Raw genomic sequence first — 25,171 nt, 5'->3', positions numbered from 1 at the left:
AAAGAATGAAAATTTTTCTCATTTTCCATTAAATAAAGTAAACCAAGGACATTTTTAGAATAAAAATAATTTTTTTAATGGTTTGGTAATTAAATCAAGTTTTAATAAATCAATTTTTTTAAAAAAAAATTAAAACTCATAATTTTTTTAAATATTAAAACTCATAATTTTTAAAAAATAAAATGGTTTTTTGCATGAAATTATTATTCACTCGAAAATATTCCTAAAAAATTCCATTTTAAAAAGTAAAGTAAATCGTAAGAAATTCCAAATCAAGTTGAGGGATAAAAAACCGGCATTTTGGGTGCATCATCCGTAAAATACATTTTTACCGTAAAATATTGTACCGTAATATTTATAGTAATATTTGCTTAATAAGAAAAATTCAGTACTTTGACGGTAGTTATTATTATAAAAATTATGGTACATCAGATTTTTTATTCCGTAACATGCTCCAGTACAAATGGACTTTACAGAAAAAGGTACCGGCATCCTGAACGCCGGTACTTTTTACCGTAATTTGATCCGGAAGGAAAATTAAAAACATAACACACATCAAAGTAAAATTTGTGAATAAATAATTCTACACCAGCAGTTTATAATTAGCGCGAATTTTAAAGTCTAATTTTAAAACTAAGACATAGTTGCATTAAGCATTAATTCTTCTGTAGAAAATAAATCACGAAGTTGAATAATAATTTTAGGATAATTAATGCAACATATGACGACATTCATGTTTGAAATGTAGAGTTTAAATCTATGTCATTATTTGTAAGATTCGAATTATTTGAAAACATTTTCCATTAAAATTTTCTCAGTTCAACAATAAAAATCTTCCATTCCAATTAAAGTAAAATTATTAAAAAAAGACAAAAATAACTGTTGAGTACAGAATTTGATAAAACAATAAGTAAAGAAAAATTCCTTTTTCTGGCCACCTGTCCGCATTTTCCGCGCAGGAAAGTTTTACGGTACGTATTTTCCCCATAGATGAGGAAATGGGCATATTTTCTCGGAATACAAGAACTTTATCTAAATTACGCGTTTGTTAAAAGTGGCAGTGATAAACCCATCGTTTCCAAGAAAATAAAGGACTATTATAAATACAGATATAACTTTTTATTTACTTGATATTTATTATCTATCTTGTTTTTCATTTGCTTTTAATTTAGACTGATATTTCGGACATTTGATTCGGAAAACAACTAAAACGAATAAAATGTTGCAATATCAGTTTCGCTTATGGAGAAATCTTTGTATCATTAAATTTTATACTTAATCGAATTTCAAGTTACTATAAAAGAAATGGGGAAAATTTAGAAAACTCCAACGCTTTTGTGCTATGACAATTTATATTTTTCATAATTCACATATATTTTTCATAATTCACATAAGCATCAAGGATGTTGTCTCGATAAACCTGAGCATTCACGGTTCCCCTTGGAAAGACATGGAGGTATGTGCGCCCTCCTAAGGATATGCCTCCCCAAACACAGACACTGCCTCTTCCGTATGCATCTCTTTCACGGATGTTTGATGGATGATAACGGGTCCCAGGTTCTCTCCATATCAAATAACGTCTACTGTCACTTTCTAGACTAAACCTGGACTCATCCGTAAAGAGAACAGGCCTCCATTGATCTGACGTCCAGTGGACATGTTGTCGGGCCCACTGCAAACGGTCTCTCCTATGGCGTGATGTGAGCGGCACGCAAATGGCTGGTCGTCTCGCATACAGACCACCTTCGTGGAGCCTTCTGCGCACAGTTGACGTTGACACCAACCTTCCGGTGGCTGCAGCAAGAGAGGATCTAAGATGTGTCGGAGTAGCGGTTCTATTCCTGCGTGCACTTAATGTCAAATATCGGTCATCGGCACTGGTCGTAACAGTTGGCCGTCCTTGACTGAACCTCCTAGATGCCGAATCTGTGGTTTGAAATTGCCTCCAAAGTCTATGAACCACAGATGGACTCACATTTAGCCATCTGGCCACTTCTGATTGACTCTGCCCTGCCTCTAGTCTCCCGATGGCTCTCCATCGTAGTTCTTCAGGCAAATGATGCCTAGAGGTCATTATTACGAATTGGCTATCTCAGATTTTCAATGTCGCAATCACAGTAAAATTTGTGTGCTTTCTCTCAAACTTGGACTTTTATGCTCCAGGCAGATGACGTAAGCCGAGTGCAGCGCCACTAATTTGCATATTGCAATTTTACTCAGCTACTCTTAGTGGACAACATATGCAAATTTTGCACGGTTTGGCTTACTTTTGAAAGAGTTATCGCTATTTTTGTGATTTTTCCTTAATTTATGATAACCAGTGTACATAATAACTTAATGTACGTACAAACATACTTATAGGTTATAAAAAGTAGCACAATAAAAGTGTTTGTTTGACAAAGAATGAAAATTTTTCTCATTTTCCATTAAATAAAGTAAACCAAGGACATTTTTAGAATAAAAATAATTTTTTTAATGGTTTGGTAATTAAATCAAGTTTTAATAAATCAATTTTTTTAAAAAAAAATTAAAACTCATAATTTTTTTAAATATTAAAACTCATAATTTTTAAAAAATAAAATGGTTTTTTGCATGAAATTATTATTCACTCGAAAATATTCCTAAAAAATTCCATTTTAAAAAGTAAAGTAAATCGTAAGAAATTCCAAATCAAGTTGAGGGATAAAAAACCGGCATTTTGGGTGCATCATCCGTAAAATACATTTTTACCGTAAAATATTGTACCGTAATATTTATAGTAATATTTGCTTAATAAGAAAAATTCAGTACTTTGACGGTAGTTATTATTATAAAAATTATGGTACATCAGATTTTTTATTCCGTAACATGCTCCAGTACAAATGGACTTTACAGAAAAAGGTACCGGCATCCTGAACGCCGGTACTTTTTACCGTAATTTGATCCGGAAGGAAAATTAAAAACATAACACACATCAAAGTAAAATTTGTGAATAAATAATTCTACACCAGCAGTTTATAATTAGCGCGAATTTTAAAGTCTAATTTTAAAACTAAGACATAGTTGCATTAAGCATTAATTCTTCTGTAGAAAATAAATCACGAAGTTGAATAATAATTTTAGGATAATTAATGCAACATATGACGACATTCATGTTTGAAATGTAGAGTTTAAATCTATGTCATTATTTGTAAGATTCGAATTATTTGAAAACATTTTCCATTAAAATTTTCTCAGTTCAACAATAAAAATCTTCCATTCCAATTAAAGTAAAATTATTAAAAAAAGACAAAAATAACTGTTGAGTACAGAATTTGATAAAACAATAAGTAAAGAAAAATTCCTTTTTCTGGCCACCTGTCCGCATTTTCCGCGCAGGAAAGTTTTACGGTACGTATTTTCCCCATAGATGAGGAAATGGGCATATTTTCTCGGAATACAAGAACTTTATCTAAATTACGCGTTTGTTAAAAGTGGCAGTGATAAACCCATCGTTTCCAAGAAAATAAAGGACTATTATAAATACAGATATAACTTTTTATTTACTTGATATTTATTATCTATCTTGTTTTTCATTTGCTTTTAATTTAGACTGATATTTCGGACATTTGATTCGGAAAACAACTAAAACGAATAAAATGTTGCAATATCAGTTTCGCTTATGGAGAAATCTTTGTATCATTAAATTTTATACTTAATCGAATTTCAAGTTACTATAAAAGAAATGGGGAAAATTTAGAAAACTCCAACGCTTTTGTGCTATGACAATTTATATTTTTCATAATTATCTCGAATTTGTTTTTCTTTTTGAAATACTTTTATTGCTATAAATAATTAAAATCTCAAGCTCGTAAATGTAATACTCTATCTGCAATTCTAATAATTAAAAAAACACTTCTTGATTTTTCTTTCTTTTAAAAATAACAAGAAAAAGATTCTTGTTATGTTGTCAGTACATATGTTAAAATGCATCGTGCTATCCAGCATTAATGAAGTAGAATGTTAATCTTTTAACAGAGGCGTACTTACATCAAAAAATATCCGAATGAATTAATTTTGCATGTTGTTCTTTCAGCACATACAAATATTAAGATATATAAAAAACATTAAAAAAGGTCTAAAATATAATAGCTTTCTTTCTAAGCAGATTAAGGACTCACTTATATATTAAATTAAATTAAATTAGGAAAGTAAACAGAATAATAAGTTTCGGTGGATGTTTTGTCTCAGATAACATTGTCACTGCCTGCCAAAAGATGAAATATCTTTGCTACTAATGGTGTTATAATTATTAATAGTATTTGCTATTGTTTGCTTTAATTAAATTAAAATTTTTAAAAGCGCGTCCTTACCATAAAGTGTTTGTAGATTATAAGTATAGTATAACGACCGAAGAGCTGAGTAACAACTTTATTTTAGATGTTCTCAAACATGAGCTGAATAAGTTGTAGTTTTCTAAAATTTGGAATTATAATACGGGTGAAACTAGGGAAGAAAAAGCTAAGTTGTGGAAATTTCCATACACGCATCGGCTAGATAAAAAAATAAAAAAAATAAAAAATCCTAACACACTGGTTGAGAACTTTAAAGTTTCTTTTTCGGATCAATTCACAGAAGTAAAAGTTATTTTGAACTTAATCTTAGGTGTTCGTAAATTTGTCCAATCTATATATATCTATATTTAAATAAATGTTTGCCTGCCCATGCGTTCTTTATGGGACCAGAGACAGATCATCATAAACCATCCAACACAGAGTGATGAAATTCGGCACAATAATAGTTTGAAACACGAAAAACGACACTGTCGACATTGAACATTCTACTACCAACCGTTCGAGCAGGGATTTTTGATAATCACGAGTTGGCAGCGAGCTATAGCTTCGTGCCTAATGAGAGACTACAAAAAGCAGGTCTTGCTTAATTAGATAACGCAAAGCAGAACAATTAATTGTAAATAAATGAATAATTTGGATTATTTTATCTTTATTAATTTAGTTGGTATATTATTTTCAGCTTTGTGCATGATTTCATAGTGTTGTTCAATGATAATTTATAGATAATTTTCTTTTTTTATTCTCCCCGTACGAATAACAGTTCATCAATAGAACAAAATAAATTGCATTTTTGTTCTTTGTATTTACTCTTATCTCTGCAATAAAACTTTCTATATAAAGTTTAAACCATACTTTTATCTAAGTATTAATTAGCTCGAGTAGTAAATTTTCACGAAAGTATATTTGTCCTATAAAATATAAAATACAAGTTAAAATATTTTCTAAAATAATATTGAGCATTAATAAACATTGACGAGCAATAATGTGCATTTGTAAAGTTTTTATTTATTTCTTAAAACTATTTCCAGAAATTTGGGAACAAAAATAACCCAAATGTTCTTTTTATGAGGCATTAACATTTCCGAGCATTTATAAACATTGACGAGTAACAATGTACCTTTGTAAAGTTTTTATTTATTTTTTAAAACTATTTCCACAACTTTGGGAACAAAAATAACCCAAATGTTCTTTTTATGAGGCATTAACATTTCCGAGCATTTATAAACATTGACAAGTAACAATGTGCCTTTGTAAAGTTTTTATTTATTTTTTAAAACTATTTCCACAACTTTGGGAACAAAAATAACCCAAATGTTCTTTTTATGAGGCATTAACATTTCCGAGCATTTATAAACATTGACGAGTAACAATGTGCCTTTGTAAAGTTTTTATTTATTTTTTAAAACTATTTCCACAACTTTGGGATCAAAAATAACCCAAATGTTCTTTTTATGAGGCATTAACATTTCCGAGCATTTATAAACATTGACGAGTAACAATGTGCCTTTGTAAAGTTTTTATTTATTTTTTAAAACTATTTCCATAACTTTGGGAACAAAAATAACCCAAATGTTCTTTTTATAAAGCATTAAGATTGCCGAGCACTAATAAACATTGACGAGTAAAAATTGCCTTTTAAAAAATTTTTGTTAATTTTTAAAAACTATTTCCAAACCTTTGGGAACAGAAATAACCGAATGTTCTTTTTATAAAGTATTCGAATAATTTTATCCAATGTAAGTATGATATCAGTAAGAGCTTCGAAAATCAAAGTTTTCGATGCGCTTTATCAGATGACAGGATTCCTATTGTCCCATGTTTGTTTTAAAGCGGAAGTTTTTGAAGAATGGCTGAGGACTTCTCAGTCGATGCTTTCAAACCGGGAAGTTTTGCTGTCATGTGGTTGGATTTTAGTCATCTTCTAAAAGCATGTTTTCTTCCCTGCCTAACATGGATTAGGAAGGAGAAGGATGTTTTACAGACACGGTTTCAGAGGGAAGATGTGTATAATTTTTAGATGTGTATAATGTGTATTCATAGATGTGTATAATTTTTACAAATTTTTTTTTTAAATGTTCTTTTCTATTCTAAATAATGCAAAAATCATGTTTTACTTAAAACTCATTGTAATTTTTATGAACATAGCATTTTTAAGGACTTTTTAAAATTGCTATAACTTTATTTATATGCTTGTATTTTTTATCGGCTTGTAATAAAATAATGCATGAAACAATGGGAATTTATATTCATTACTTCATCTATTATTTCGTGCAATATTACATGGTTACCAACAGATATTCATATTTGTTGCCTCGTGAATGCATATTTTCAAGCTCTAAAGTTCGAACATTTTGAACTACAAAAATAAAAAATTATGTTCCTTAAGGGATTATATGCATATTTGTTATTATCGCATCAAAGTTCTGTTCCTACAAAAAATATTGTAATAGACTAATAGCTTCAAATACGTAAACGTTTTTTTTAATTGAGTATCAATTTTCTTTACAATTAATAATGTCCCTTCCCTTAATGTTATGGAAGAGAAAACGCAGCTGTAAGAAGGCTTATTTTTCACAATTGCACAAATGCAAAATTATCTAAATATAAATTGGTAAACCTCAAAAAGTAATATTTAAGAGTTCAGAAACGTGTAGTCGAATGGGAAAAAAACACATTCTTTTGCAAAAATCGCAAACACAATTTTTAAAAGTACTCCTCTACCTTATTCTCAAAAAATATTGGAGGGACATGAGCTTCCTCAAGTTGGAACTTACAAATTAATTAAACTTGCAAATTAATTTAATTTACAAATTAATTAAACTTACAAATTAATTATAATTACAAATTATAAAAAGTAAAAATTAACAAATTTAAAAAAATTTGTTTTAGAATAAATAACGGGGATAAATATATCTTAATAATTTCTAATGTTTAATAAAGGCCAATTACTTTTAAAATTCAAAACCATTTTGAACATAGGTGTAAATTAAATTCCCCAGCAAATTTATTGAAAATAGTTTGTAGTGAATAAAATAAAAGTACATTTCGAAAACAGTTTCTAGTCAATAAATTGAAAAAAAGTAATTGTAGTTAACTATATTTGTAACAAACTAGTTGAAGTAAACCACAAAAAGGATTTATTTTTTCCGATCACTGCCTATAAATTACACAAAATTTTGAAAGCTCAACTTGAAACTGATATTTAGTGCAATAAAGCCAGATATACGGAAATCTAGCTGCTCAAAATCATATTTATATTAAAAATCGGACAAGTCGAATTCAAATAAAATTCGATGAAACTACAGGATAAGAGAAAAAGCCAATCAAAAAGCAAAGAAAAGGTGAGAAAAAGGTTTCAAGGTAAAACAATGCGCAACGAGTTCAAAAACGTATCTTCTTTATATATTCCCCAGCTGTTTATAGAATAGTTCTCTCAACGGTTATGCTGAAATTCCTAAAACTGATGAAAATAGAAAGCATTGTAAAGAAATATTTGCATTAAGAAATTTTAAACAAATTGCAATAATACCATGATATTTATAATATAACAAAATCTCCTCCAATTCGAATCGAGTTGATATAAGAAATAAATTTCCTTAACTATGTAGATTCTTATATTATCGAAGACATATTTTTTCACATTATCCTTCGTACTTTTTCGTCAATTAAAGATACCGCTCAAAGTGCTTTTTGAAATTTTCATGGTACTAAACGAATATCTATTTTACTTTTATTTTATAACCATCGTTCAACAGCCGACCCGATTTTTGGAGTTTACGTCTACTGATGTTCAACTCCGCAGCCTTGTAATTTTGAAACCAACCCAGAAGACAAGGGAATTCCTGGATCGAGTATTGGGAGAAATTTGCCTTCATGCTTTGATGGAACTAACCCGTATTTGCGTTGGATGGAGAGGAAAACCACGAAAATCTTTCACAGTAAGCCTGACGGCAAGGGGACTCTACCCGTGATCCGTCTACCACTCAGGACATTTTATGTCAGCATTGTGGTCGGTTCGAGTTGGATGCGGAATTCATATCGACCAGCCATCGCCAGGATTCGAACCTGGTTCACTTCATTGAAAGTCGAACGCTCTATCACATTGAGTCATCACGGCTCAAAGAAAACGAACATCTATTAATGGTATTAGAAATATTATACTATTTTTTTATTTCTGTCAATTTAAATACACTAGTAACCATTATATTTAGCTATAGGTTTAAGCTCTAAAAATTTTAAAATATCTTTGAATATTTTAATTAAATATTTATAAATAGAATAATAGTTTTCAAAAATATAAATTAAAATTATTTTATTTAAAACTTTTTTATATATATTTTACTTTTGTAAACTTAGTGCAGGAAAAAATGAAAAAACATTTTATTCTACATTTTATCTTAAAAAAACTTCAAATTTAGCACATTTTTAGGCATTTTGTCCCCAACCTGACATAAACTTGTAAAGTTCAGATATTTTAGGTCTTTAAAAATTATTTTGATATTTGTTCATATTTTTCCTTCGGTGAAGTTCTATGCTAACACTCTTCCTTGTTCAAGATACTTTATCCAAATCCAAACTTTATATTTTAATCAAAATAACGCCTAATCTGCAATAACCTGTATAAATCTGCTTTATGATTTTTTATCGACTTATTTTTATTTCAAATAATTTAAATGTTAGAAATACTCATATTCATTTAGAATGTTAAGCTTTGGCTAAACCAAATTATTTTTTATATCAAAAATAATTTATCAAAAGAATAATAACATCATAAAAAAATTATGAAACAGATAAATGAGGAAAAAATTAATAATTAAGTAATAAGGTTTGCAATTATGATGAAAATTACAAACCTTATTACAAATAGGGAAAATTACAAATTGGAATTGAAATATCATAAATTAGATTATTATTTAAGGTATTTATTAGGCATAAACTTTTATAATCATATTATGCAAAATCAATAACAAATAAAGCGAAAAAAAATATTTCAATAACTTCGTCGTTTATAAATATTCAATAAAAAAATAATAAAAATGATAAATCTAAAAATAAAACCTAAATTTTACTTTGCTATGAAACATCTTAACCGGAACTTAAAATTACAATCAAAAGGCTAAATATTTTACAATCCAGAAAATTTATTCATGTTTTAAAGCTAATTTTATTAAATTGATAAAGCATCTTTGATTTTTTCTACAATTAAAAATTCACTGCTAATGTTTTTTTTTTTTTCCAAACTTTAAAGAGAATTTTCTTCTCCAGATGGATATATCGAAAAAATGGAACTTTCAACTAATCAGTTCCAAATTCATCAAAAAGAAAAGAAAAAAAATATAAAATATCGTTTTGTCATATAAAATATCGTTTGAAAAAAAAGATGCCGAGGAGATTTTCATTCAAATTATGACTCATCGGCTGCAATCGTCCGAACAACATTTTAACACCTTTATCGTTTGCCGTAGGGAATTCCTCAAGGAAAGAGGAAGTTTAGCAGGGAAAAATAAATGAACGAGGATCCAATCCTTGAGTGGCAGTTCTCTTATCAGCGATATTCATAAGCATCAACTGCCGCGTATTCGCAATCAAATGATCGCTCTCTTTCGAATTTCTATTCATTCTCTGAAAAATACAGGTAATTGAAATATGAATTTTTAATTAAACTTTTTTGAAAGTGAATAATGAAATGTTATTGTTACATAACTTTGGCAATTTTTAAGTTGTTTAACATCTATTTATTTTATGTCATGCATGTTTTTATTAATTCTTTTTTAAATTAAACGTTTACTATTTAATGTGTACAAAGAAAATTTATTTGCAGTCTGCATAGAGTGTATATTATTTACAGTATTTTTTTTTAACATGAAAGAATTATTCTAACATTATTTTGAACTATAAATATTTTGATTTGCATTGGTAATTATGTTTTTTACATAATTGCGATTATGTTTATAATAATGAATGTAAAAAACTTTCGTTTCACTTGTTTTTTTTAATACTTATCTTCGTTTTTTAGTTTATATATTTTGTTTACTACAATTGTTTGCCTTTTAACTTTTGATTTGAAGAGTTACGTAATTTTGGTTTATTATTTCGGTTAATTATAATAACGTTATTTTAAACTATAAATATTTTGATTTTTTTAAAATTTGTATCTGTGACTATATTTTTTTCGTTATTATGATTATGTTTATGATAATGCATGTAAAAAACTTTCGATTCACGTGTTGTTGTTTTTTTAAGTTCATATATTTTGTTTACTACAATTATCTCCCTTTTAACTTTGGATTTGAAGAGTTACGTAATCTTGGTTTTAATTTCTTGAATTAAAATAAACTTCTATTTACTTATTATCTATTCTTTACGAGCCTTTAAGTTATATGTATAATAATTTTACCAACTTAGCTTTTGATTTTAATTCCATATTTCTATTTATTCATATTTGATATACTAAATATACTGAAGTATATATATATATGGCATACAGTATATTTAGTTCGATATACTAAAGATATTGAATATTTGATATACTAATATCGTGATTATTTATGATATAAATTTTAAAGTGTAATTTATGATAGTAAAATTAAAGTTGTGATTATTTACGGTGATAAAATATAGAACTGTATAAATGTTTGTAAATATTCTCCTTTTGAGAAATTTTAACATTTTTACTTTATGAAATTACGAATTTCATTTACAGGACGTTTTTCTCCTGTGCAGTTTTAGAGTTAGCTGAATAAAAACAATTTAAATGCTAAAATTAAATTATGTTATTTAAACTAAACTCTTTTATAAATTTTTCTTCGCAATTAAGGCATAACTAAAGAAGTTTATTACTATTTTAAAATCTATGAAAACTGATATTCGATGCAGCTAATTTAATGTTTTATGTTCTGAAGGAAGAATTATTTCCTCTCTTTTTCATCCCCGCATCAAGAGGGAATTCCCCTAATCTTTCATCCCATCCTGAGGACAAACAGCTTTCTTCTTTTTTCTTCCTCTATTGTAAGCAGTCATTCTCCTCGACAAGTTGCAACAGGTTTATCGGCTACCAGGGAATTACGCCAAATATATAAAGAATCCTCCTTTGATCATAAGCTCAGTCTTCTTTTAATATCGAATTGCAATATATTTAAAACAATTTAAGCTGATACATTTTTACTTACTAACGCAAGCAGTAGTTATTGTCGTCGGATCAATTAGACTTTGTTTTTGTTTTCTTTTAAATTAGGTATGTTTATTTGATTTCTTAAAAGACTTATTTTGTTTAATCCTTTTTGATAGTTTTTAGTAAATTTGGTGACATTTAAATTATTAAATTATCAAAGTAAAGATATCCTTATTATCATTAACTAGATTATCTTACGTTAACAAATTTGAGTATTTAATTACAATTTATACTTTCAGAAATTATTCATTGAATTATATTTAATTATGTCATGTAATTAAATTAAAAATAATTACGAAATTAAGAAAGCCATTAAGACATTTAATCTACATTTAGTAAAAATTTGTATTTTTGGAATTAACTTATTTAATTATTTTTTAATGATAATTGTGATATATTAATTCAATTATTTGTCTATATTCGTAAATTCTTCTTCTTTCAATCTAATTTTTTTTAATTATTGAAAAGTGTACGAAAATGAATTATTTTATTTTTAAACTATTCAGTGCAATTGTTTTACTACATTCGTACTATATTCCTTTCTTTATATTTTCGAAAATGTATGAAAAGGAATTATTTCATTTTTAAACTATTTTTGATTAAAAAATCATCTAATACTAATCGGTTTTCTTATATCACTTAACTAGTATTCATGTCAGCAATTGAGTTTCAAAATTTTTTATTTTATTATTTAATAAAATTAAATTTTTATTAAAAATTAAGTTTTATTGAAACTTAAATTTTATTAAAAATTAAATCACTTAAAAAAAATTTTGAACTGCATATAGTATTTAGGCTTCTTGTAATTATTTTATTTTTTATTTTTAAACTTAATCATTTTATGCTAATGCAATTGTTTTTACTTTACATTTGAGTTTCATTCTTTTCTCTGAATCTTAACTTTTTTTTATTTCTTAAAAAATGCTTGAAAATGAGTTATTTTATTTTCAAACTATTTCTGATTAAAAATGATATTATAGTGAGAAATATCATTTTACAATATTCATATATTACACAATATAGCAATTAATATTTTCTGAATTTTTATTATTTATATAACATTTTCCTAATAATTATTAAGAATGGGATGCATTATTGATTAAATTATTTAATTATAAATAAACTAGTTTATTTATTTGTTTATTTACTTTAATATCGGCTGTATTGTATATTTCGATTTCCCTCCTTCAATTTCCTGCATAAAACTGCTTATATTTTTATTATTTAATAATTTTTTTTCCCTCATCACTACTAGCTATTAGGTACAAGTATATCTTGCTTTTTATGTTATGAATCATATTATACATTCTGTTATCTTTTAAAATCCATTAAAAATATTTTATTTCAAGTAAGACTGTATAGCTGCTTATTTAGATGTTTATACATTACATAATTATTTGCATTTCCTAATGGAAATACGATTTTATGTGACTTCTATTTTTTGCATAATATTTGGATAAGTTGTTGTAGATAAAAAAAAAGATTCTAATCAATCCTTGATTACATATTTTTAAAACTTGTATTACTATTTTAGTGAAGTATTTAAATATTATGAAATTAAACTGTCATTAATATTTCTATCTAAGGGCAAAAATTAATTTTAGCCGACACTTAAAAGTTATTGCGCAGTTTTTATTTATTTAATTATTTATTATTTATCTTATTTTTATTTTGTAATAAAATTTTTTGTAATTTGGATACTAAATATTTTTATATTATATTATTAGCAGTTCGTATTAATATTAATAAAAAAAACTTTCTGCTTAAGAATAAAATTACAATTAAAAAAGACATTTTTATTGAAATAAATTTGAAAATTCTATATATCAACATGTTTGAATTCTAATTATTAATTAATAATATGTTGAATATTCTATAAAATATAAAGGAATTCTTAATTTCAAAACAAATTAAAAAAATTTTTTTTTTGAAAAAAGCGTTTTTTTAAAATTCTAATTATTGAATGAAAAATGCTATAAATATTAGCAAATGCATTAAATTAAGAGTTTTAAATCTTAACAAATTCTTATGAATAAATCTTTAACATGAAAGATTATTTAAAAGATAAATGTATGCAACTCAAACATTTATCTGTTACTTCCCTCTAATATAAATAGTCTTATTAAATAATTAGTCTCATATCTTAACTTAAAACTTAGCAAGTTTTATTAATTAATGATGTTAATGTTGAAAACCTTTGAAACTGTCGTACAGCTCCTTATGTGTATTTTTTTTTTTTATTGTTAGAATGTTTTCTCCAGAATGGATGATGATGATATGTTTAATAAACCATTAGATATGAGTGTCTTACAGATGCTAACATATCTAATAAGTTTGAAAAAAAACATTAGTTTTAATATTTGAAATATTTACCATTGATAAATGAAAACCATCTTTTTAAGATTTCACTAATTATTCTTATCCAATGAAATCTGTGTACCAATATCCCATAAATATGTGCTTTAGAATTAAAGCAAATATAAAAGTACTAACAAATAAAGATTTCTAGGAGCAATAATTTAAAAGTTATTATTAAGTATTCAGAATATAAAGTATAAAGAGGTTAAATATAAAGATCTGTATAAAGAAGTTAAATTTAATAACTTTTATGAGTTAAAAGTATATCGTACGTACAATTTACTCGTACGTATAATATATTAGGTTTTATTTAAACTACATAGAATTAATATAGTAGATCTTATATTTATTGCTACAATATTATACCATAAATGCCGTAGTTTCATTATTTTCCTTGATACGTTAGTCTTAAAGAAATGTTTTTTAACATATTATGAGCATCACTTAAGTGTAAATAAATTAATTTTGTGCAAAAGGTAAAAACTTTATATAATCCAAAATAATTTTAGGTTGAATTTTTAATTTTTTCTTAACTCCTTATTTTATTATGCGTATCGATGCTACAAACATTATGTTTCTGAAATAAATTATTTTCTGAGCTGCTATTAAATCAAAAATTTTGCGTTTGAAAAAACTGCAGGTATTTAAGTATTTAAATAACTTTAGTAGATTTTAAATAGTTTTGTTATGTGCCTTAAAAATAAACTAATTCTAATTTGGCAATACAATAAATGCTATTACGCTCAAAGTTTTCTGAAAAAATCCAAAATAATTTTTAAATGCATATGAAACATTGCTTCTAACTAAGCAATGAATAACTAAACATAAAATTAATATTGCATAAATAACAAATATGTTTGTATTTTTTTACTATTATTGTTATTGTATAAATTACATTATGTACAAATGTAATTTGTGGAGTTAAGCGCTTATCTTTCTAAATCCACTAGGCCTCTTTTGAAATCGAACGTGTCCCGCAGAGAAAACACTTAGAAAAAGAAATGTACTTCAGCAATCACTTTTAGTTCGTTAATTCTGTAAAACACGATTTATCCTTATTTGGGTGCTTATTTCTCGCCGATTGGAGAACTTAATATACAAACTAGTGTCTTGTAAGACAGACTTTATTTATCAAATCAATATAAATATATAGTAAATTATAACAAAATAACAATTATGGTCTGTTTTGATTTAGTTATATGAAAGTATCTGGGAAAATCGTACGTATACTATCGTTACTATTACCGTATTTAAAAGTATGTTTTAAATTTTATCCACTTTACTCTTGTTAACATAATTTATTTTATGAAATGAATTACCGTGAGAATTATTTTCTGAACAGTTATTAATAATAGGGAAAATTTTGGTCGAAAAATAAATAAATAAACGATTTTCTTTCTTGTGTGAACGATTTTGAAATTTTATCAATTTCAATGCAGTGTTATAATCATTCCTTTTAAAGCTTTGCTTTTGAATAAAATATTTGCTAGAATATTTTTGGTTAGTTAAATAATTTTGTATTAATATCATATGATGATAATTTCTACGAAATTTGAAAGATAATTTTGACATACTTTGAAATAAAATGTAACTGCTGAGTTCGTTTTTGTTTTAAAAATAAACATGTTAATCTTCAAATTTATTATAGATAAATTAATGATGAAAAGTTTTTTATAATACGAAAAAGAATTTTCATGCATCATATTTTTTTGCAAAACAAAATTTCAAAATTAATTACAATAGATAAATGTCAAAAATACCAACTTTGGAAACCATTTGCTCAAATGAATTCGATAGTCTTTCGCATATTTAGGTATAGTTAATTAATGAAGTTAGATTCAAGTGAATTATAAAGAACAGTGAATATCTATTGCATAAATAGTGTTTAAAATAGAAAATTAGCTAAAAAGTACTTTTTAATTCTGGATTTAAAGTTTTTGCTCCATTATTATTTTTAAAAAAAATTTTAAAAAAATTAGAAATGACACTTATTTTGAAAAACCTCACGATTCTTGAAAGAGTGGTTTTGAACTGTTTTTGAATTTTTTCAGAAGAGGAAAAAAAATAAATACAAAAAGATAAATCAGTATTAGTACGTGTTTTTTATAATGTTTAAGTCTGTGAGCATCTAGATTAAATTTCAATAAGTTTAACGCAATGCATGAATGATATATTATAACGTTAACAAATGCATTTTTCATATCAGTCTAAAAATAAAAAAATCCATTTTATTCTTAATTTCTTATTAAAAAAATTACTGATTAAAAAAAATTGCCGTTTAGAAGGTCTTTTCTTTCTATTCATCCCATGAATAACTTCTTAAAAGTGTTTTATTGACACTTCTATTTTTTTTCTTTTGAACAAATTGTTTATAAATAAAGATATCTGTCGGAAATTTTGCGAACACGTAAAAATTTTTATACTAGGTAGTTTGGAAACAAAGTTCAAAATCCTGCTTAAAAAATTTTGGAAATTGGATCCTTTTGTTAATATTGAGGCTTAAAAATAACATAAAATTATCCGCCATAAATCTCTTTGAATCAACTTTGGAAAAGAATCAAATGTTGCAAAAATATCAGACAGACAAGGTTGAAAAATATAATTTCTAAAAAAGTGTTGAGTTTAATTTCTATTACCCCTGACTCAATACTAAATATGCTGTTATAATTTCTCTAAAAACTGATTTTTGGAATTTATTTAGACATATTATTTGAATCTTTAAAAAAAATTAAATTTTTATTGTCTTTCAAAGTTTGCAAAGTTTTGTTGAGAAAAAAAAGTATGGCCGAAACTACGAAAATATGGTAAAATTCACTGGTGTTTCTGACTCCGCAGAAGCTTCAAAATTTCGGTAATTTTTACTGAAGCGTTTTGGTAAAATTAAGAAAAAATATGGTTTTATAATAAATATGTGATAAAACTTGGTAAATGTGGTAAAATTTGGTAATTTTATCATGATACCTTAGAACATGACATTACCATTTATTCGGTTAAATTCACTTTTCAGTTTTGTATTTTTAATTAAATGTGTGGTAATAAGAACTACAATTTTGAAAGCCAGAATTTTCGGTAGCCCATTTGAACTAATAAATTACCAAATGAATGGTCTAAATACATTGCATTTTCGCTTTTAATACCAGAATTAAGGTCTTTTTTAACAAAAATGTCATTATTAAAAAGTATGGTGTATTTACCATACTTTTTTTCTCGTTAGTTTCATAGATATTTTTTTCTTAAGGAAAGTATATTTTTTGTAATTGAGCATATAATTTTTTACTAAAGTATTACGATTTTAGAAAAATTTAAGCTACAATGAAATGAACTTAAAAAGTTACGTAATGACGTTACAAAAATAAAATCGTCAGCATGAATTTTGATTCCGACTGCGGATTTAACTATGGAAAACTATGAAAATATTTCGATTCTAATGGTCTCTAACTTGCCAAATTCAAAATTTTTCAAAATTGGAGGAAAAAAATCCGTTGAAAAAAAATTATTAAAAAAAAGTTTTTTTAATCGTTATTTTATTAGTTCGGTAACTTAATTTGCTGAAATAATTAATGTACGTTTATGAATGCTGATTATTATCATTTTCTAATAAAAACATTAGTTCTATTTACTATTTTATTTTATTTTTATTTTATTTATTATTTTTTATTTTATTTATTTATTTATTTATTTATTTTGCATTGTGAAATGTAGCTTTTACGAAATAATTTAGAACGTTTCGAATATTACTTCGAAAATTACCCTACGGAAGTTTCCTTTCCTACCAAAAAATACCAATAGAAAACATCGTTTCTTGTTGGTACAAGTTGGCGTCGTAAAAAAATATAAAATGTTCTTAAATTAATTTTGGTTTATCAAATTTTAAAAGAAAATTTATGAACTGTTGTATGATATGACACGTGTACCAATTCATTGTACCGATTGATTAGTTATTTGCCATCCTCTAAAAATTTCAGGAATTTCTTTATCATTTATTATATGTTATCAATATACATTATCTGCCCAGAATTTAGATATATATAAAGTTAGGGGAAGTGAACTTTGATTAAAAATTTATCACTTGACCTTACCCTTATTCACCAATGAGAAAGGATTGAGATAAAAAGGAACAATTAGCCTTGATATGATTGGATATTTACAGCTACATACTTTCATGGGATTGGCCAATTAAGTTTATGCTAACGAAAATATGAGTATATATTAGGGAGTAAAGTCCTTAATTTTATGATAAGTTTACTGGAAAATACGCCTTATCTTTAAGTCAACAGTAAATAAACTTATCAAAAATATCATAAAATAACTTGAAATTTCTTGCAGTTGCAACTGCAAGAACCCTAGATTATTATTTTTTTTATTTAATCAATATTATTTTATTTAAAAAATACTTATATAAAAAATTTCAGTTTTCTTATATCATATAAAGACTTGTTACAAAAAATGTTATGTTGATTGCTTGTGTAACAAATATTTTGTTTTCCATAATCACATGATGCTAAAAGTGAAGTTTATGTAAAAAAACTAAATACATTTTAAAAGATTTTATCTAGTAACATGATATGAAAACTTAATTGGAACTACTTAAGTATTTTATGAAATATTGCAATCAATTTAATATTTGAAATTAATTATAATAATATTTATTCAATTCTAGTACTAGTTTTATTTTAGAATTTTTTTTGAAATGTAAAAATTCATGAAACTTTTTTATACAGAACATCTTTTTTGATAAATCTTATTTCCTTAAATACATCATTATCAAAGTTAATCATAATAAATTTAGAACTTTTTACTTAACATTTTATATTTCCTCTCTTGTGTTGCGAAACTTGATTTTATTTTCATAAAAAGAATATTTTTAAATTTATTTTCAAAAGACAGTTAAAATTCTGCTGTGAATAGTGGATATAGTATTGTGAATTAAAGCTTAAATATTACAAACAATCGTGTGAAGTGAAACTTAGTATATTGGAATAATCCCAGTGAAAAGTTAAAGTGCAATAAATTGGAAATAGTGGTGAGAAATAAAGCTTAGCATATTGAAAATAGTGTTAAGAAATGAAGCCTTATGATATTGAAAGTAGTGATCTGAAGTGAAACTTAGCGTATTGGAAATAATAGCTTGAATTAAAATGTAGCATATTGAAAATAGTTGTGAGAATCGGAACTTGGCATATTGAAAATAGCGATGTGAACTGAAGCTTTACGATATTGAAAGTAGTCGTCTAAAGTAAAACTGAGCGTATTTGAAATATTTGTGTGATTTAAACTTATCCATTCGGAAATAGTCCTATCAATTGAAGCTTAATTTATTACAAATAATCTAGTAAATTAGATCTAAATATATTGAAAATGGAATTGAAAACAGAAACTTAGCATTCGGTAAATTGTCGTGGGAATTAAAGCTTAATATATTGGAAATAGTCCTTTGAATTGAAATTTAGAAAATCGGAAATGATCGTATGAATCAGCTTTATGATCAATTATTCAATAATATATATATATATATATATATATATATATATATATATATATATATATATATATATATATATATATATATATATATATATATATATATATATATATATATATATATATATATATATATATATTATTGAATTTGAAATACAAAAAATTTTAATGAAATAGACGTATAGGTTCTCTTCAGGACGCATTCTTTTATGAGAGACATTTTAAAAATATTTTATATTTTACTGCTTCGATCCAAATGCAAGAACAATAGATACACTCTGTCAGTAAGTCTCATTTAATAACATTTACTTTTTTCAAATATTTTTTATAAACTCAGCATTAAGTCAAAAAATTTAAGTTATTTTTCAATTCAAGAAAAAAAATTTATTCAGGCAAATAATTTTGCTATTTTTATAAAACCATTCATTTTTATCCGTTTTAACGAGTCAAATATTGATTTTATTTTGAAATAACAATTCATGTCCGAAACAGAAAAGGGTAATACTATGTGCTACGTAAGCGAAAATAAAATAACAACATGAATATTAACAAATAAAAGTGCAAAAATGTACTTTCATTTGGGCTTTATTGCCATTGTTTTTTGCATTAGCAACTATTCATGATTTCATTTAAGTCATTTTTTTATCTTCGATATAAGGATAAATTGCCTTCTACAATTATACAATGAAGTGTAGTTCTCTCAATGACCTAACAGTTTCTTTGTCTTCTGAGTTAATTTCAAAAACCACAGTGTAAAAGCTATAATTTAAATATTTATTTTTCAGAAAGGCCAGAATGAGAGAAGCTAAGGGCTTAAAATTGCTTATTCCTTGGATTGAGGAAATTTGTGATAGTGGAGAATATTCGGAGCTTATACGGTGGGTTAACAGATCTCAAAAGATATTCTTTCTTTCGTGGATTCATAAGTCATCAGCAAATTGGAACGCTTCAAAATCAGCTGTCTTCAAAAAATGGGCGGAATACAAAGGTAATTTCTTTTCTTGTAGTTAATATTTATTGAAATTGAAACATGACGTTTATATTTATACTTTGGTCCCTTTGTGGACTGATCGTAAAGACACGGTTCCTAGTAGAACACCGAAGTCAAGCATCACTGGCTGCTGTCAGCAAGTGGGTGGGTGACCACTTTGGTTAGATTACGAAGGGACAGAGGGTGCCCGGCATCGGTCCTCGGTAAACTGTTCTACCGTGAAGTGCTCGACTTCGTGCGCAGTTTGTCGGGCTACCAAAGCGAAGGAGTCATCCCCTCTGCAGAGGATCAAAATTGTGATGGCATGTCTTCGGATCATCCTCGTGGATGTTTCACAGACCGTCGCCAATAGCCCATTTTGCAGGTTTAGCGCGACGCAAATAAAAAACCTTCCATATTTGTACTCTGTTTAAGAAAAAAATAATCTGCTCCACTTTTCCCCGAAACTGCACTTGTACAGTTTTTTTATTTGCACGATAATCATTATTTCAATGGTTTTGATCAAAAACAGTCCCTTAATGTTTTTTTTTTTATGTTATAGACTAAGATTTTTCATTTTTCGCACGGTTTTTTTTCTTCTTCTTTTTTCCAACTCTACATCATTGGTGAGACTTAGTTTCGACGACGGTAGGGCTTCCCTACATATTATCTTATGATAACTGCTCTAAACAATTTTTTCAATAAAAAACTTTACTAAACAGGAGAAGTTTTCGTTTTTTGAAAACTTTTCACAAATAAAGATTGCTTATTTTAAAAATAAGCTGTATAAATTTGACTTGCGCAGACATCGGTAAACAAAAATTTTAATCACATCTATGTGAAACTAATTTCGACAAAAATTAGATTGAGTCTTAATTTTCTTCTGTCGAATGGAACATTTTTGTTTACATTAAAATAGTCTTTTTTTATTATTTGATGATGATTTTTAAATCGAAATACTTTATAATATCATATACAGTTAGAGTTAGTAGAGTTATATTTACGATTATTATTAATTTTTTTTAGAGAAATCAGGAGAAAAAGATGACCGTGATCTTAAAGCTGCCTTCAGAAACGCTTTTAGAAGCAAGAAGAATGGTTTAACATTACTTGTAAAGGGAAAAGAGCATAGGATTTGGCAAATATTAAGTAAGCCAAAAGTTTGAGCATACAGTACAATATTTTTATGAAACTGGAATGCTTGTTAAAACTCAAGATAATATGCAAAAAGATTTCGTATACTTGCTTAAGCTTTTTGATAAAATGCTATGCCGTGTTTTTCATTTGATCTTCCTAAAGTAATTCACCTGTACTTCAGTTACCTGAAATTCCCTCTTGTTTCATAAAATCTTGAAGAAACTAGGATAAACTAGAACTTGAAGAAACTAAATCTTGAGATAACTAAGACTAAACTTAAATCTAAACTAAATCCTGAGAACTAAAGCTAAACTAAAACTAATCTGAAACTAAACTAAATCTTGAGATAGCTAAAACTTGACTAAAACTGAAATAGTTATTGCTTTGTCTTAAAGATCCCAATTTAACTCAATAGTATAACAACCAACGTATGAAGCAGAAAATATGTGAGAAAGTTATTGATCCGCTATCCCTTCTGTTAAAAGTTCTGTTGTCCCTTCTCTTCTGTCCGCTAAGAAATACCGGATCAAATTGTGGTATGAAGTTCCGACACTTTGGGTGCATCATCCGTAAAATCCGTTTTGCTGTAAAATCCATTTTTATCGTCAGATATTATACCACAATTCTTATAGTAATATTTATTTATTTAAAGTGATCCAGTGAGTTTACGGTAATCATTACTGTAAAAATTAAAATTTATTATAGTATTTTTTGTTTCATAACATGTTCAGTTAAAATTGGATTTTAGGGTAAAAAGTAGCGCCACCTTAAGTGCCAGTACTTCTTTTTACCGTAATTTGATCCGCAATTTTTTACAGTGTAGAAAATACATTCAGTTACCAGCTCTTACAGACATTCATCTTCCATTCATCATATGGAATGCTGATCATTAGTTTTAGTTTAATAACTGCTGTTAGTTAAAGTTAATTGCTGAATTTATCATAGATAAAAAAAATTAATCAAAACACCCCTTTATAACAAAAATGTTGAAAAAAAAAAGAAGAATATCCTGAATAGCTTTCCATGTAGTTATTGGTTTCCGTGCCCAAATTTGAAATCTTCGTGGTTCGAGTTGTACATTTAAGTTGTACTTTTAATGAATTATGAAGTTGATAATTTAATTAAAATATCAAAAACAAAATTTAAACTCAAAATTATAAAATAATTGAATTTGCTTGCAAAAATTTAAATTTGGAATATTTATGAATAATTACAGAATAATAACAATTTTAAAAAAGTTTAAAACACCAGAATTTATAAAAAAAATTACAAGTAATTAAATAAAAACAAAAAAAGCTTGACTTTAAATTCAATTAAGAGGTGATATGATGCGTAAATATTTTTTTTCTCTATGCTTATTAAAGCGATATACTGATGTTTTTATAATTTAAACTTTTTAATCATAATTCAGAACATGTTAGAAAAGAAATCATTTGCTTTTTTTTCTCCAGAAAATGCTCCTAATTTTCAATAAGCTAATATAATTAGGTACAAATGTATATGATTTAAAAACTAAATCAAATTATTTTAATTCCATGTGAGTTATAATCTTTTTTTCTTCTTTTTTTAGAGGAACCAATAAAGCCGCAAACAAGGGAAACAACCAATAATACCAATAATAAGGTAAGTAATTTTTCACTAATAAAAACACAATACAAATATTTTATGAATTCCGAAGTAATAAAAATTAAATGTAATTAAAATAAAACTACGTTTTGCAAGTATGTATGCATATAAAATTTTATATTTCGTAGTATTTATTAATATTTTATCTACTTAATCAATGCAATTCATTTAAGTAAAAGATGCATGGTTTTCTACACTGTAAAAGATTTCTGATCCAATTACGGTAAAAAGTACTGGCATTCACGGTGATGGTACTTTTTACTGTAAAATCCATTTTCGGAACCTGTTACAGAACAAAACAAAAATCTGATATACCTTTATTTTTACAATAATAATTACCGTAAAATCACTGCATCACTTAAATAAATATTATTGTAAAAACTACGGTATAATATTTTACGGTAAAATGGCTCTTACCGATGATGCACCCAAAGTGCCGATACTTTATAGTGGAATTTGACGTGGAATTTTTTACAATGTAATGAGAATCATCTAAAATAATGGCTTTTCCTGAACAATAAAGCCACTGTTAATAAAAAATAGTAATTACAATTATTAAAAACTTTTTCACAAAATTATTTATTTTTTTATCGAAAAATTACTATCAATTCTTTACAATTACTGAAGCACCCGTGCTACATTTTTTTATTTTCAATTTTTACTTGCACAAACTTTTAACTACTATAAGTTTCAACTGCTTTTGATTACTGGACAACACTCTTAAAAATTAAGTCTTTAAAATATCGCTTCATATTTTTTATTTTGAATATAAATTTTTTGTTCTTAATCAAAACACAGTGAGGAAAAGATAGCTCTCAAACAATTTAATAATCATACGTGATTGCGCAGCAGCATGTATAATTGCGCCTGTATAATTATTATAATTATAACAGCAGTTAGATATTATATAACTTAGTTGACTATGTTTTTCCCTTCTTAAATTACTGTATGTAAAAAATGTTAAGAGCACATTAGAGATTGATATTTTGTTTTGTTTCTAGAGAAAACCAAGGCAAAAAAGGGGAAGTAAGAAAAATGCCAAGTGTAAGCCTGATGATGATATAAGTTTTCAGGAACCACCTCCATCTTCCAGTAGCCACTCTGTGTTCCAAGGTAAAGTGTATAAATTTGTGTGTCGCCATGTGATTGTACATATACTTAAAAATATTTTTTTTACTTTAAATAAGATAACCATGTAATTTTAAACTAAATATGTACACTGAGAAAAAAAGTATGGTTAAAATTACCAGAATATAGGGACATTTTGCGTGTTTCTTGCTCTATATACCGAAAAGCTTTGATAATGACTTATACTAAAATTAACACTAAAATATAGCTTGTGGCGTAACTACCACTATAAATATTAAATACCAATTTACTAGTATATAAGACATGTTAACTTGATTCTATCTTGAGGTTCCTTTTGATAAATGATGGTTGATATGGTTTTATTACCATGGTTGATGGTTTTATTACCATGCTGTTTGGTAGTAAAATTGGACAATCTTATCCTAATATCTTACAGTATGGCATACATTTTTACCATTTATTCTGTAAAATTTAATTTTCAATTTTGTATTTTTACTAAATATATGGTAGTTAAAACTATAATTTTGAAAACTAGAATTCCAGTAAACCGTTACCATACGAACAGAAAAATTAGCAAATGAATACTTTAAATACCGTTTCTTTTAGTTTTATTACCGGAATTATGTTTTTTTTTTTTTTACCAGAAACGCCATTACCATACAAGTGCGGTAATTTTACCTGATTTCTTTTCTTCGTGTAGTTTTGATGATTAGAAGAAGACTATTAGTACTTACATTTTGTTCGTTTTTTTTTCCCAGATGAATATGGTTCTTTGCCACCCTGCGCAACTCTTTTTCATGTAAGTCCACCCTCTTCGCCATTGAAGCAAACAGAAGTGAATGTTTCAAATTTAGGTTAGATATCTTTATGTTTATAATGATTCCAATTGTGCACATTATTACAAAAAAAAAAGGGATGTGTAACTAAAAACCCTCGTTTTTAGGCACTCTTTCAGTATATTTTCTGTATGTGTTACTAAAAACCCTCGTCTTCCTAGCGTGTTACTTCAATATTTTTAGCTTCCTC

The 25,171-nt window shown here is 26.4% G+C and overlaps 1 protein-coding gene across 5 annotated transcripts in view; it reads left to right on the top strand.

Annotated features, from left to right (window-relative positions):
- Positions 1 to 25,171, top strand: part of LOC107453230 (uncharacterized) — a 67,149-nt gene that overhangs the window by 37,534 nt on the left and 4,444 nt on the right. For 2 of the 5 annotated variants that reach the window (XM_087165944.1, XM_016069965.4), the window contains exons 2-6: positions 20,109 to 20,311; positions 21,320 to 21,442; positions 23,001 to 23,053; positions 24,058 to 24,169; positions 24,904 to 24,999. In XM_087165944.1, coding sequence (XP_087022070.1) covers positions 20,109 to 20,311; positions 21,320 to 21,442; positions 23,001 to 23,053; positions 24,058 to 24,169; positions 24,904 to 24,999 — 587 coding nt within the window. Of the gene's footprint in view, positions 1 to 9,688; positions 9,949 to 11,279; positions 11,548 to 20,108; positions 20,312 to 21,319; positions 21,443 to 23,000; positions 23,054 to 24,057; positions 24,170 to 24,903; positions 25,000 to 25,171 lie in introns of those variants that run through there. The other 3 variants (XM_016069964.5, XM_087165945.1, XM_071179674.2) reach the window with 3 other exon arrangements.

This window comes from Parasteatoda tepidariorum, chromosome 1 (genome assembly GCF_982258835.1).
Source record: "Parasteatoda tepidariorum strain Cologne lab strain chromosome 1, Ptep-v5.0, whole genome shotgun sequence".
Classification (NCBI taxonomy): domain Eukaryota; kingdom Metazoa; phylum Arthropoda; class Arachnida; order Araneae; family Theridiidae; genus Parasteatoda; species Parasteatoda tepidariorum.
Note: the sequence above shows the minus strand (reverse complement) of the source record. Positions and strands in the feature narration are given on the sequence as shown.